Below are 13,334 nucleotides of genomic sequence, written 5' to 3'. Positions count from 1 at the left end.
TTTTCATACGTAGGTTTATATATATATTAAAGAGATGGTGCCTCAAGCCGTGGCCGGTTGGTTGGCGGGGTTCACTGTAAGTCCTCTTAGGTCACGAGTTCGATCCCTTGGGTTCTCGAATATTTAGGCACATTGCGCGAGCTCTCATCATGGAGTCTAGCGCATATATTAAAAAGATACAAATGTTTTATTATTATTATTATTTCTCTTGTAGTATTGTAGATACCTTTTTTGGATATGAATTTGGCCAGAATTATGGTTCAACCAATTTGAACAATTAAATTCTCTACTAATAATCCTTTTTAATAGTTCCTCATAAAAGATGCATGTCGAGTATATGTTGAGATGAGGTTATAGTAAAGGGTGTGCTAAATCTAGATCAAAATATTTTACTAATATTTTTCACCTCCTAGATCTGATTCATGCGTAAGAAACGATTAGCAAGGTACCATAAGGGATTAGAATGAAATATCAATATAAATCCATTGTGAATGGGTTGGATAGTTTAATTGAAATAAGATGTTAATGGAACTTTGAAATTGATTGGCAAATGCATCCTTATTTTAATTTGATCTTCCTTCTCTTATACGAAATTTTCCTCCTATTGTTTGTGTTTTGGAGATTATATCTCTAATTTATATCCTAAATAATATTGTATCATTTTTTCTTTTATAAGTGGTGTTTGTAGTGAACTGTTCGGTGGTGAACCTCGACATCAATATCAGGTCGTTTCATGCTTTATATGTTGTTTTTGGCCAGGACAGCCGTTCTCGATTCAGTCAAACTCGTGTATTGTCGTTCCCTTGCCATTCCACAACCACTTCTCCGTTAAATTTCATTCGTGAGCACCATCCCAGAGTCCTAGAAGTGTGAGCTTAATAACAATTTTTTACCTGCCTTTTATAGTTTTGTTGTACTAGACTTCAGTAAATAACAATCTGATCTTTACAACCAAATGTTTTTTATTTTATTTTTTTAGAGGTTTTTCTCAATAAAATGGAAAATATATCGCTGTGCCTTCCATAGGCTGAATGAAAAATTCAAACTATTTCCCAATTGCCCACGTACAATTATGCTGCAGGGAACTCTTTCTGAAGAGAGCACAATCTAACCATTTAATAATATACTCAATTTTTTTAATTATAAAAATAAGTAGAATGTTGTGTTTTTTTTATTAATGATATTATTTATTATATAAATAAATTAATTAACATTTTATTCTAATTAAAAAAATGCCTAATTATAATTATAACAAAATAAACTTATTTAGATATATATATTGTTGTCAATGTAGAATAATGCAGATCTTAATCGATTTAAATATACATTTTCACAAGATTTTAAAGAAATCAATTTCAAAGTCTAAAAATTTAGTTTATGTTTCATTTTAATTTAATCTATAATATTATGATAAAACATTTCATTAAAATACTCTTCATACAATTAGGATTCAAATTTTAATATATAAAAATTTTAATGAGACATCAATCATTGAAATCTAACATAATATTAAATAAATAACTAAAGATTTTAATAAAATCTTATTTAAAATTTATAAATTTAAATTAAATTGATTTTTTTAACTTAAAATCATTTAAAGTTTTATATTATAATAGCTCGTGTATTCATGGATCAGACTAAGGGTCTGTTTGGGAGAATAATCTACTGATAATTTGATTTTGTTGATAAGCTGTGTTGTAGCTATTATAAATTTTTATTTTCTTGAAAAAGCCAGATTGTAGCCAGAAAGCTCTCACTTAGATAGATAAGGCAAGAAAACGTTGTTGTCAGCTTTTAAAAACTTATAAGCTATCAAACGCAGTTTATCCAAACATGTCATGCATTTTCAAATAGCCACCACACTAAATAAGTTGCCCCAAACGGACCCTAAGTCATAACCCCGAAAATACAAAGGTTGTAAGATCAGGTTTCAAAAAACTAGAAAACACAGCAGCACGAAGAATGATATTAGAATGATTCATAGGGGTTCCCTCCGCAAAACTGCAATAACATATCCGAAGATCTACTTTCAATTCTCTCCTATGCATGAAAATCTGTGGTGTTTTTATGTGATTAGATGTAAAAATTAAAATTTAAGTGTTAAAAATGTAACTTCCCTTAATACATATTTTCCAACTTATGTATTGTTCCAGATAATAAAAGGAACTGAATTTATCCGGTTGTATTATTCCAGTCGGAACAATGCCCCAATTTCAATCCAAACTTCGTAATTTGTGAAGGCCTGAGTCAATTCACAGTTCCAAACCACGAATTTACATAGCACACAATTTATATCCCACACCTAAACCTTTATATTTACACAGCACTCAAGTATTTAATAGTACATAAATTTTAAAAAGTCAAATACAACTTTTCATACATAGGTTTATATACATAAATATGAAAGTTCATGTGTGAGAGATGTAATAAGATAAGCGGGCTATGTATGTAAATTTCCCAAAAATCAAACCCTAATTACCTTAATCCATTTATTAGAAACAAAGCTAGACCATTTTGGGAAAGAAAACATTAATTTACAGAGAATGGCATCAAATTAGGACAACTATAACAGTAATTCCAAAGATAGAATGAAAGAAGAAAAAAAGTTTCCATCTCCTTCAGCCTTCTCTTAACTGCAATGCTTGTTAAATTTTCCTAATCTAATAAATACAGATAAAATCAAGACTTAGTTGGGGTTGAAATAAAGCGGAAAAATGAATATAAACATGCAATCAATGATATAAACTTCAAAATTTATTTGTTGCACTCAAATTCAAGCATATAAATACAGCCAAAAGAGTACAGTTTATGAATTCCGAAGCCAATTCTGAGATTCGCTTCATCATAAAGCTGCTTACATACCTTGTCTGCAATTTTCTTAGCTAAGTCGGAAAACAAAGCATAATATGATCTCCCAGCCGTTCCAACTTCTTAATTTTGAATCCTCAGCATAAGGTCATCTTTCTTCCGATATGACTCCTAAAATCCCATCACAGATGATTCTGTTCATCAGATGATATTCATGATAACTATATATATAAGAATGATTTTTTCACATATGAATTCTATTTTTGCATTTGTACTTCTATATAACTTTCAAATGCAAAATCACACAATAGAGATCTGTGAAGGTGACAATTAAAAGTGGTTCAAGCTTCATCAAATTTTATAAGGATTTAATCATTCAACAACAATGTGAAAAATACAATTTAGATAGCATATAAAATATCATTTGTAAGAGTAGTTCTATTCGTGCATTTCACGCCAAAAAAGAAATCAATATACACAAAATATAATCACCAACCTATGTATTTGATTTCATGCAATTTGAAAGCGTCTGCATTTTGAAATTGCATTTATTTTATCATGCAAATGGATCTGCGGGCTCTCAGCAACAACTCACTACACAAGATTCAGCTAACCAGAAGATATACATGAATCCAAGAAAATTCTTATATTTTATATTATACACACACATACACACTAGCTCTCAGCAACAACAAAAAACCTTGCGGGGTGCATTTACATACACACCACACATAAAAATTCATATTTACATGCATACCAATCAAAACATTAACATCACATTAAAAATCCTATCACCAGCTTTCTAAAAGTGAAAAAACATTATCATGCATAGGTTTATGACACCAATGAATTATAAATGTAAATAATCAAACTTTAGGTGTTAGATATGAAAAATATAAGAATTGTATGGTATGATGTAAATTTCCCTTTTGTCAACTGAACTAGTTGATGCACACAAGCGCACTCAGCCATTTATCCTCACACATCTTTCACAATCCATAATAAATATTAGATGTCCAGAATTAAAAGTAGATAACAGATAGATATAAGAGGATAATGGCTCAATTCCTAAAGCTCTCAATTGTGAGGAGAAAGGAGATTTAAATATATTAAAGAATAAGAAATTTCCTCGATGAGAACTACATATCAATTAAAGGAGTCTAAGTTTAGTTATAAGATTAATTAAGGGCGAGTAACTTGGGGGATATGATGTCAGGTTAAAATGTAATATTTTTCATTATTAATTCCAAGTTCTATTTAATGATTATGGTGATATTATTATTGTAGAAGATATACTTTTTTGTGTAGTGCAGGTAATAGGTGATTAGGCAACTAGGAAGCTAAGGAGATGAAATAAACTCTAAAATGCGAATGACACTGTATGCAATCTTATAGCAGCAAGGGGGTGCCAGTTAACAGCAAAGTGGTGCCAGGCACCAGCACTCGTGCACCTGTCTGTAGCACCCTTGTGTCACAGACCAGAAAGGGTGGAACCCCCTTGCCAGTCTATGGCATCCCTGCACCTCGACATGCAAGATAAAAAAATTGGAAGGTTTGGATGTGAATTGTGGAGCCCTAACCATGTAAAAACATGTAGTAAAGTATAGGAATCAATTTTTGGCTTGTGGAGGCTGATACGAGGAAAATTTACATGATATTTATAGTTTTAAATACCATATTTCTTCCTTAGTTTTCATGTTATGATGCTTATGGAAGGTTCTTGATGAGATTTTGTAGGTTACAGGTGACTTGTGCACGTAATGGAGTCAAAACAGTTAAAGTGGGTGGATCGGTGTAACCACGCCCAATCTGAGCATGGCTATGTCGAGTCTGGCATAACAATGTCTGATCCAGGTGTGGCCAAGTTGGGTCTGGCATAAAAACACCGACCACGGGTGCAGTCACTCCACCGTAGGGCGACCAGTTTCATTTTGACAAGTAATTTCATGCTGATTTTGGATGGAGGGCACAACTTGGGGCATCTTTAATAGACTTTGGAGGCTCTCCACAATAGAAATTAGGATTTGGAGTGCACCCTTAAGATTTTCTTCTTCTTCCTTTAAGAAGAGAAATTTCTAGGGGTGGTTTCCTTCAAGTATTTCAGAGGTTTCGTATGGGAGGGAGAGTTTGAGGGTTGGGCATGTGAGTGATTGTAGAGAGATTTCATTGGAATGGAGAGGATTCGGTGGATTACTAAAGAACACTTGGAATCTTTGTAAGTTTGTATAATTTCTTTCATTTGAATCTTCAATGTGGTTGGTAAAACTTTTTGTGCTTCTCTATCGCATGTTTCTTGCCAAAACTTTCTCTCATGCTCCTGTGATGTAAGGATAGTGTTATCTTCTTGTATTTTGCCTTGATTTGTAGATTTTTTTTTTTTGTATTTGTTTGATATGCTTTGAATGATGAATGTTAATGTGTTAATCTCATGATTGTCGTTTACTCCAAACTTAATCAATTAGGGCATTAAAACTTCTTGTGATCAAGGACTTCGACAGCCGCCTAGAGGAACAACTACAAAAATCTAGTGATATAGGCATAGTTTCATGAGGGTTTTTGTAACTAGATAGCTGATCTGAGAAATCTCGAGAAATTGTATTGTTACGGGTACATAACAATAGGACGATTTCTATTCTTCTTATGACCTAGGCATATGCTAAGAAGTAACTTTCATCTCTAGTTGTCAACCATTACATAGGAGAACTTATAGCAAAACATAGAAAAACCACTACATCGGTTTCATAGGAGCACGAGCCTCATCACCTCTGAAAATTTTAAGGTGCTTACCAACTATTTATGTCCAACTGTCATTTCTATCACTTGCCACTTTTACCTACTTGCCATTGATGATATTTTGAGAGAGGAGTGAGTCAAAGACTCCATTGCTTCTAAATGATTTCTTAATGCCCTCATCATCCAAAGAGGAAGGGTATTTACAAACTCCTGGACCCATTAAAACACATAATAAGAACCCGAACTCTAACTACCAAATAAACAATAAATACCCAACAACAACATGCCTTTATCCCACTAAGTGTGGTCGGCAACATGAATTTTTTTCCTCCATTGTGTCATATTAAGTGTCATATTATCAATCAATTCTAATAGATTAAGATCATTTTTTATACAATATGTCCGAGTCTTTTTAGGTTTACCTCCGTCTTTCTTGACATAAGTTACCTCCGTCTTTCTTGACATAACTCCGTCTTTCTTGACATTAGTTGAATCTAAAACTACCACTCTCCCAACCTGATCACCAGAAAGTCGATGTTTAATGTGACCAAACCATCTAAGATGACTTTCTCTAATTGTGTCCACCACTGGAGCTACACCAACCCTATCACAGACATATTCATTTCGTATTTTGTCTCTAAGCGTGAAGCCACTCATTCACCTAAGCATTATCATCTCAGCAACATTTAAATTTGTTTTATACTTTTCTTTCAAAGGCAACATTATGTGTCATAGAGTCTTGCAGGTCTCACCATTATCTTATAAAATTTTCCTTCAAGTCTAAGCAGTACTTTTCTATCACACAATCCATTAAAGATGTATTTAGTTTAAGATCTACTCAAACGAAGCTCTTTAAACACCAATGTAGACCTACATAATTCAAGTATTTCCTGAACAATTTCTTTAGACTTATCCACAATAAGGATAACATCAGCGAAAAACATACAGCAAGGTACAACCTCTTTTAAATGTCCAATAAGGGTATCCATAACTAAAGCAAAAAAATATGACCTTAAAGCCATTCCCTAATGTATCCAACTGAAATAGGAAAATATTTGGTTAATCCTCTTTTTGTTAGAACACAAGTAACAACTCTAGTAAACACATCTTTAATGACTCGAATATAATTCTTATCAACACCTTTCTACATCATGCATATCTAATAAACAGTAATACCCATACATGATAATGTCAGACTCTGCACTAACCTGCAAATGATCTATTCAAACTCAACATCAAATATGGAGGATGGACACATTGTTACAATTGTTGCTTAAATTTAATTGGAGAGTAACACTCAAAATATGGTTTGCTTGCCAAATGAATCGCGGCAATACATCTAAACCATCAAAACTACCAATAAAAGAATCTAATGATCAATTCAATCAAACTAGATTAAATTGACAGATAATAACCGCTACATCTTGCAAATCTAACTTAAAAGTGATAAAAAAATTATGTGATCATTACTTTCTTTGCAAAATAAATTGCATTGATGTGTCTAAAATATGAAAAACATATAAGATAAGCACACATTGCCCGAGTAACGCACAAAAGTAAAACACAAAATTGCCCTTGCTCAAGACAAATGCATGAAAATCATGACACAAGAGATAAGAAATTATGTGAGTTGATTCACACATCTATGTTATCTTATAATAATAATAATAATACTAATTATTATTATTATTATTATCATCATCACCTAGTTTAAGTTAACTATAAAAAATCATCAATCAACTGTAGGTCAAAATCCCTTAAAGCATGAAAACCTCACATCTGCTATCAATTAATGCCATTTTATGTCCACCTCCATCCCATCTGGTCTCTGCCCAATTGTTTATAGATACTCCACTAAGTTATCTTGGATAACTCTTTATGTTGCTTTAACCTTTTCAGATAACTTTTTGAATTAAATGAGTACTATAAGAGAGAATGTATACATAAGACAAAATCAACAATCAAAAAAAAACTTTTTTTCAGAAAATTAAATAACTTTCTTTACTGACTCTTTCAATTTGTATGGATTGTAAATTATTCGTGATATAAAACTTTAATTTCACCGTCCGATCGTTCATTTCTATCTTAAAAATTCTTAACCACAAGTCGGGTCATGTCATATTTCCTCTCTACTTCTGACATTAATCATCAAAATAATAATTAATACTTAATAACTCACTTTAATTGACTATACATAAATTCTCAAAAAAATATTAACCTAATTAATGTAGCAGACTTCCTTCTTTCTATGTCCTCTAATGTGAAATGTTCTTCTGACTTTTCTTATCAACATTTTAATCATAATTATAAGTTAATAAATGAAATTTCTATTTAACAATATTTAAAAAAAAATAATCCCTAACCTTATCTCCTCACCTCATCTTCTGTACAAGCATCGATCTCAATCTCCCTTGTCCTTTACTTTGATTGCTTGCCAAATCGAATCACTGATTTTGATTCAAAATTAATATTCATTTAATTACATTGAATTAAAACAACTTATATAAATAAAATCATAAAGTTTACATCCACATCCACTGTCGTCAATTCTTACTCGTTCCATTCCAAATAGTATTTCTTATATGCTTAAAATTTAATATTAACATTAATTTAACTTATTATATCATTTATTCTAATTAAAAAATAAACCTTAAATTTTACCTTATATGATGCAAGGGCTCGCAGGAAAGAGGAAAACAGCAAGAAAACAACAAGACAAGCGGCGACACCTTGTTGTTTGGGTGGCAGAAGCAAGGCAGGCGGGTGGACAACACGGAATGATGGATCAAACAACAACAGTTTGTTGTTTAGGTGTGGCCGCAGCAAGGTAGAGGGGTTTCAGGGAAATTGTGAGGGTTGAAAGCTTGAAGGAATAGCTGGGACAACAGGGTAACCACAATAGCAAATGGAAGGGATGTTGGGGGTACTGGAACAAGGACAACAACCAGTCGCTGTCTAGGACAGTGCCAGTAAGTCGAAATGCAGATGGCAGTGGCTAGAAGATGGAAAAACTACAGGGAAACAACAAGTGGTTGTTAGGGTACGACTACAACAATGGAGGGCAGCCAGAAGCAATGTGGGGAGGAAACAAAAGGGAATAGAGAAGATAAGTATCATATCGGGAGAGAGATACAACCAAACACCATCCAATCCCTTGAATACTTTCCTCGAAGGAAGAAGAATGAAAGTCGACAGCTGTCCTAAATAAAACACATATACAACACAATATAGGAATGCATTGCAAAGGAATTAAGGATAATAGGAAATAAAGCAAAGAAAGGAAAACAGAATTATTTCGACATGTCTCCCAATGACATATTTTTGCGATATTGTAGCAGCTACAGTACCGCTATACGTTTTTATTATTTTTTCTTCTTTTTTTTTGCGGTAAACTCCTGCCTCACCATGTCATTGTTTGTCATTCGACCCGCTACTTTCCAACCGTGCAGCTGTCGAATTCTTCTGATATGTTGTCCAATAACAAATCTCACCCCCAATACCTTTCCAAATGCCATCTACTAGATGTTTTTCAGTCGAGCAACTGTATTTCCTCGTTGTTGAACAACATAAAGGGGCTATCCAGCAGCAGTAATTGTTGTTCCCCATTTTTTGGATTGTTGTCCCGCCGACATTCACGTTGGAATTCAATCAACATCATTCCTCCCATTCTCGTTACACATTCTACAACATCACTAGTCATTTTACACTTCCTAAACACCTTCTATGAGCTTTAAAACCATATTATCTAAGTATTAGAGCCCAAGAAACCCTAATTTTTTATGGATTTATTCTTTCTACGCTTAAATCAAGAATCCATACAATCTAATATCATACCCCAAAAAAAAAATCGCATATCATCCATTTAGCCCTACTCTAAACCTAAAACTAAACCACTTTTTTTCCGTCAAGACCTTCATTAGAAAAATAGGAAATCATGCCGCCAAGGAGAAATCCTCAACAGGGTGTTTAGAAGCTCACTATGGAAGACATGCAAAGAGAAATTGTCCAACTGTAACAGAGGCTTACCACCTTTGTGAAAATAACCATAACAGTTACTCACCAGATCTAGAGGAGGAAGTAAATCCTTTATATCGAGAATTTTCTAGTGACAAAATCAATATTTCAACGATTTGGCATGGAATATTAGTGGAAAATTCAGGATCTTGCAATAAATGTAGATTTACTAGATTATGACGATTGCATTGATCCAAACAAGTTTATCAAGTGGTTCCAAAAAGTGAAATGAATTTTTTAATACAAAGATGTTCTTCAAGATAAAGTTATCAAGCTTAAAGAGAACGCTTTCTTGTTGTGGGAGAAGTGGAAGAGTCTTCAACGACTATAAAAAAAAAGTAACATCACTACATGGTCCAACATGAAACTAGAAATGCAATGCAAGAACATATCAGTTCATTACAGACATGACATATTCTTGAAACTTCATCACTTACAACAGCAAGATATCTCAATAGAGAAGTACACAGCTACGTTCGATCGTTTCATTTAAAGTGGCAACTAATGGAACCTGATGAGAACATCATGGCTCAATATCTTAGGGAATAGAGACTATCCATTGGCAACGTGGTACAGTTATAGCCTGATTGAATATTACATGTTTAGGCCCTAGCTTTAAGGTGGAGAAACGTCATCGGGTGATTGTCGCACATTACAGGCAAAGTTCAATCCTAGAATCAGACAGCAAAAGTACACCTAGTAGAGCATCACAACCGACCCCGCCTAAGAAAATCTAGTTCATAGTGGAGAAAAAGTGGAGAACATCAGCATTCTCAAATCCATTCTGGCCAAGGAATGCTTCAAATATCACAACTTTAGGCACATTGCATTAAATTTCCCAAACATAAGGATGATCTTATTCAAAAGCAGGGAGGAGTGGAAAACATAAAAAAAAATACAGTAGACACTGAAGGAAGGGATGCAAAGAAGAAGCACCAGCTTCCAGCCGATGAAGGAGAGATGTTAGGGATTTAAGCTAAGCACATGAGAGACTCCAGCGGGAATAATATTGGTTGTCCCAGAAGGTAGTGAGTCTGAAGAGCCGATATCAAAAAAAGAGCAGCCCCTGTTACAGAAGTTGTCAAGTAAACTGACCAACAGTTTAACTCCTGGGTGGTTGACACTAACAATGGTCCAACCTGCCATAGATTTCATTCCAGGGTCAGTTCCCCATAACATACTCAATTAGATAATGTGAAAAACCAAGTATGAGGAGAGGGAGAAGTAGGTTACAATTTAATGATTCAAGATTTGGTTCGTAAGAATGTCAGTCTATGCAGTTCGAACTTTGAGCGTCCCAAAAAAAGATGGTTATTTATTCTATTAGGACATGCTTTGGAATCACATGTGCTTTAGAGTTGCAAGGAATGGATGTGACATAGATATTGTAAGGGGACTGCCTCAAACACAAGACAATGACTTTATTATGGTGATAGTACATCGATTCCAGAAGCCTACAGAGAAGAAGACAAAGCTTCTCCTAGCTAGAGAGAATGAAGCAGGAGCTCCCGCGAAATCTTGCGCTTAGTATCGTGCAATCTGTGAGACATCAGGATTCCAGAATCCAATGAAATCAACACTTTCGCAATATCTACAAGGAAAACCCACAAGTTTCTCGTTCTACTCGCAACTTCAGCAAAAAATTTTGCCTTCTTAGGCTGTCGCGGATCTTGGGGACCCCTCATTCTTATTTTATTATTTCTATATAAGGTTTAATTTATGCATAGGTATAAGTACATTATTTTAGACCTTGCTAAGGAGCTTTTTGTTGTGCTAGTGTATTTTGGAGATTGACTCTCTATTTTCTGCTCTAACGAGTGTTGTATCTTCTTCCTCTTACAAGTAGTGTGTCTGTTTCTTGCTCAGAAATAGGTGGTGGAATATCCTCGTTATTCGCTGGTCAACTAACTATTTTCCAACTGAATAGCTGCCAAATTCCTCCGATCTTTTGTCCCACAATACATCACACCCTCGATACCTTTTCAAGCACCATCTACCCGCTGTTTTCAGACGAGCAACCATCTTTCCTTTCTACTACTATTGTTCAACAACATAATGGAGCTGTCCAACAACATGAAATTGTTGTTCCCTATTTTTTGGATTGTTATCCTGCTGTCATTGACGTCAGAATTCAATCGACATCATTCCTCCCACTCCTGTTACCCATCCTACAACTCCATCTAGGAGCCCTAGAACGGTATCATCATATATTTGGTTCAGCCTCCCTTCTATAAGAAGCTGCTCGGTCCAACGCTAGGTTGCACACACCAAACCTCCTCTCTTCCTGCACGCTTTTGACTCAAACACTCCAAAGAACTACCTCTTTCCTACAATCCTCCTCCTTCCCCTTGCAATTTAACTAGGGGTCGCCTCTTGCTTACTCGAAAACCCTTCCGCGCATGTTGTTCAGCTTGGTTCAGCAACTCCAGCACACAATTCCCACTCTCTTGCAAGCACCTGCATAGGGCAAGGTCGCTAGATTCTTCCTTCACGTGCAAGCAAAGCTCCCCCGATACCGAAGTCAACCCAAATCACAACAAGAATAACAAATATTATTATTGAAATCAAATAGGTGGTTACAACCAACACACATGAAAGGAAAAATACAACAGACAAACCAACACAGCTAGAGTGTATCCCAAGGATGGTGGTAGTGGTTTGAGAGGCTTTAGAAGGTGGTGCAGGAGTAAAAAATACGGTCGGCAAATAGAAAACAACAAGGCTACCGTTTCTCAAACAACAGGGAATGATGCGGGAGGGCCGTCCAGGTGATGTCAACAAGGATGGAGGAGTGAAATGGCAGCGGAAGCAAAAAGGAAAGCGGGGGTGTTGGGGGGGAAGGGGAGTGCAATTAAACGGCTAGAAAGGGCGTTCCTGGGTTGCAACAAGAACAGAGAAGGGCGGCGTCAGCAAAGAAGAGGAGTTGTGGCAATGGCAACAAGATGGAATGAGGGAAACAGATGGTCGGGCGACTGGAACAGCAGAACACAGGCAACAACAATTATTTGGGGTGGCGGTAGCAAGTGGGAATGACAACGACAGCAACGGAGAGGCATGGAACTGCAGGAAAGCCCTTCCACATCTCGAAAGGGCGTTCCTGGGTTGCAACAAGAAGGGAGGAGGGCGGCGTCAGCAAAGAAGAGGAGTTGTGGCAATGGCAACAAGCTGGAATGAGGGAAACAGATGGTCGGGCGACTGGAACAGCAGAACACAGGCAGGAACAATTATATGGGGTGGCGGTAGCAAGTGGGAATGACAACGGCAGCAACGGAGAGGCATGGGACTGCAGGAAAGCCCTTCCACATCTAAACTTAAAAATAAATTGATTAATCTTAAATAACATTTTCACCTTTGGACTTTTCATTCAAAAATTTAAGCCTAATACTCAAAAATTAGATTTCTTGCCTAAATTCCTTCCTTCTCCTTCTCCTTCTCTTCCTCCCTCTTCCTCTTCTTTTCTTCCCTACTTTCTCCTAACCTAAACTTCCCTACTTTCTCCTAACCTAAACTTCCCTACTCTCCTCTTCTAGTTCTTCTTTCTTTTTCTCCTTCCCCTACTTTCTTCCTACTTTTCTTCTCTGTACCCCCTTACTTGACACTCCGTCTTCTTAAGAATTAAGGGAAATGGATAATAATGAGTTAGAATAACTACTAGTATATATTTATAAATTCATATGTACATATATATATACATATATATACATATATATATACATATATATACATATATATATACATATATATATATATATATATACATATATATATATATATATATA

General features: G+C 35.2%; 2 protein-coding genes across 6 annotated transcripts in view; one reads left to right on the top strand and one right to left on the bottom strand.

Moving 5' to 3' along the window:
* Nucleotides 1–1,016, top strand: part of LOC110023955 (protein ACCUMULATION AND REPLICATION OF CHLOROPLASTS 3) — an 84,964-nt gene extending 83,948 nt beyond the window's left edge. For all 3 annotated transcript variants that reach the window (XM_020723630.1, XM_020723638.1, XM_020723620.1), the window contains exon 18: nt 760–1,016. The gene's annotated coding sequence lies outside the window, so the exon portion shown is untranslated. The remainder of the gene's footprint in view (nt 1–759) is intronic.
* A 1,442-nt stretch (nt 1,017–2,458) lies between these two features.
* The window catches only part of LOC110023974 (uncharacterized protein At5g08430-like), a 75,314-nt gene continuing 64,438 nt past the window's right edge, over nt 2,459–13,334 (bottom strand). Inside the window, exon 9 of one of the 3 annotated variants that reach the window (XM_020723678.1) lies at nt 2,459–2,979. In XM_020723678.1, coding sequence (XP_020579337.1) covers nt 2,957–2,979 — 23 coding nt within the window. In that variant the 3' untranslated portion in view covers nt 2,459–2,956. Of the gene's footprint in view, nt 3,003–13,334 lie in introns of all 3 variants that reach the window. The other 2 variants (XM_020723657.1, XM_020723664.1) reach the window with 2 other exon arrangements.

Source organism: Phalaenopsis equestris, unplaced genomic scaffold, assembly GCF_001263595.1.
Source record: "Phalaenopsis equestris unplaced genomic scaffold, ASM126359v1 Scaffold000002, whole genome shotgun sequence".
In the NCBI taxonomy this organism is placed as follows: domain Eukaryota; kingdom Viridiplantae; phylum Streptophyta; class Magnoliopsida; order Asparagales; family Orchidaceae; genus Phalaenopsis; species Phalaenopsis equestris.
Note: the sequence above shows the minus strand (reverse complement) of the source record. Positions and strands in the feature narration are given on the sequence as shown.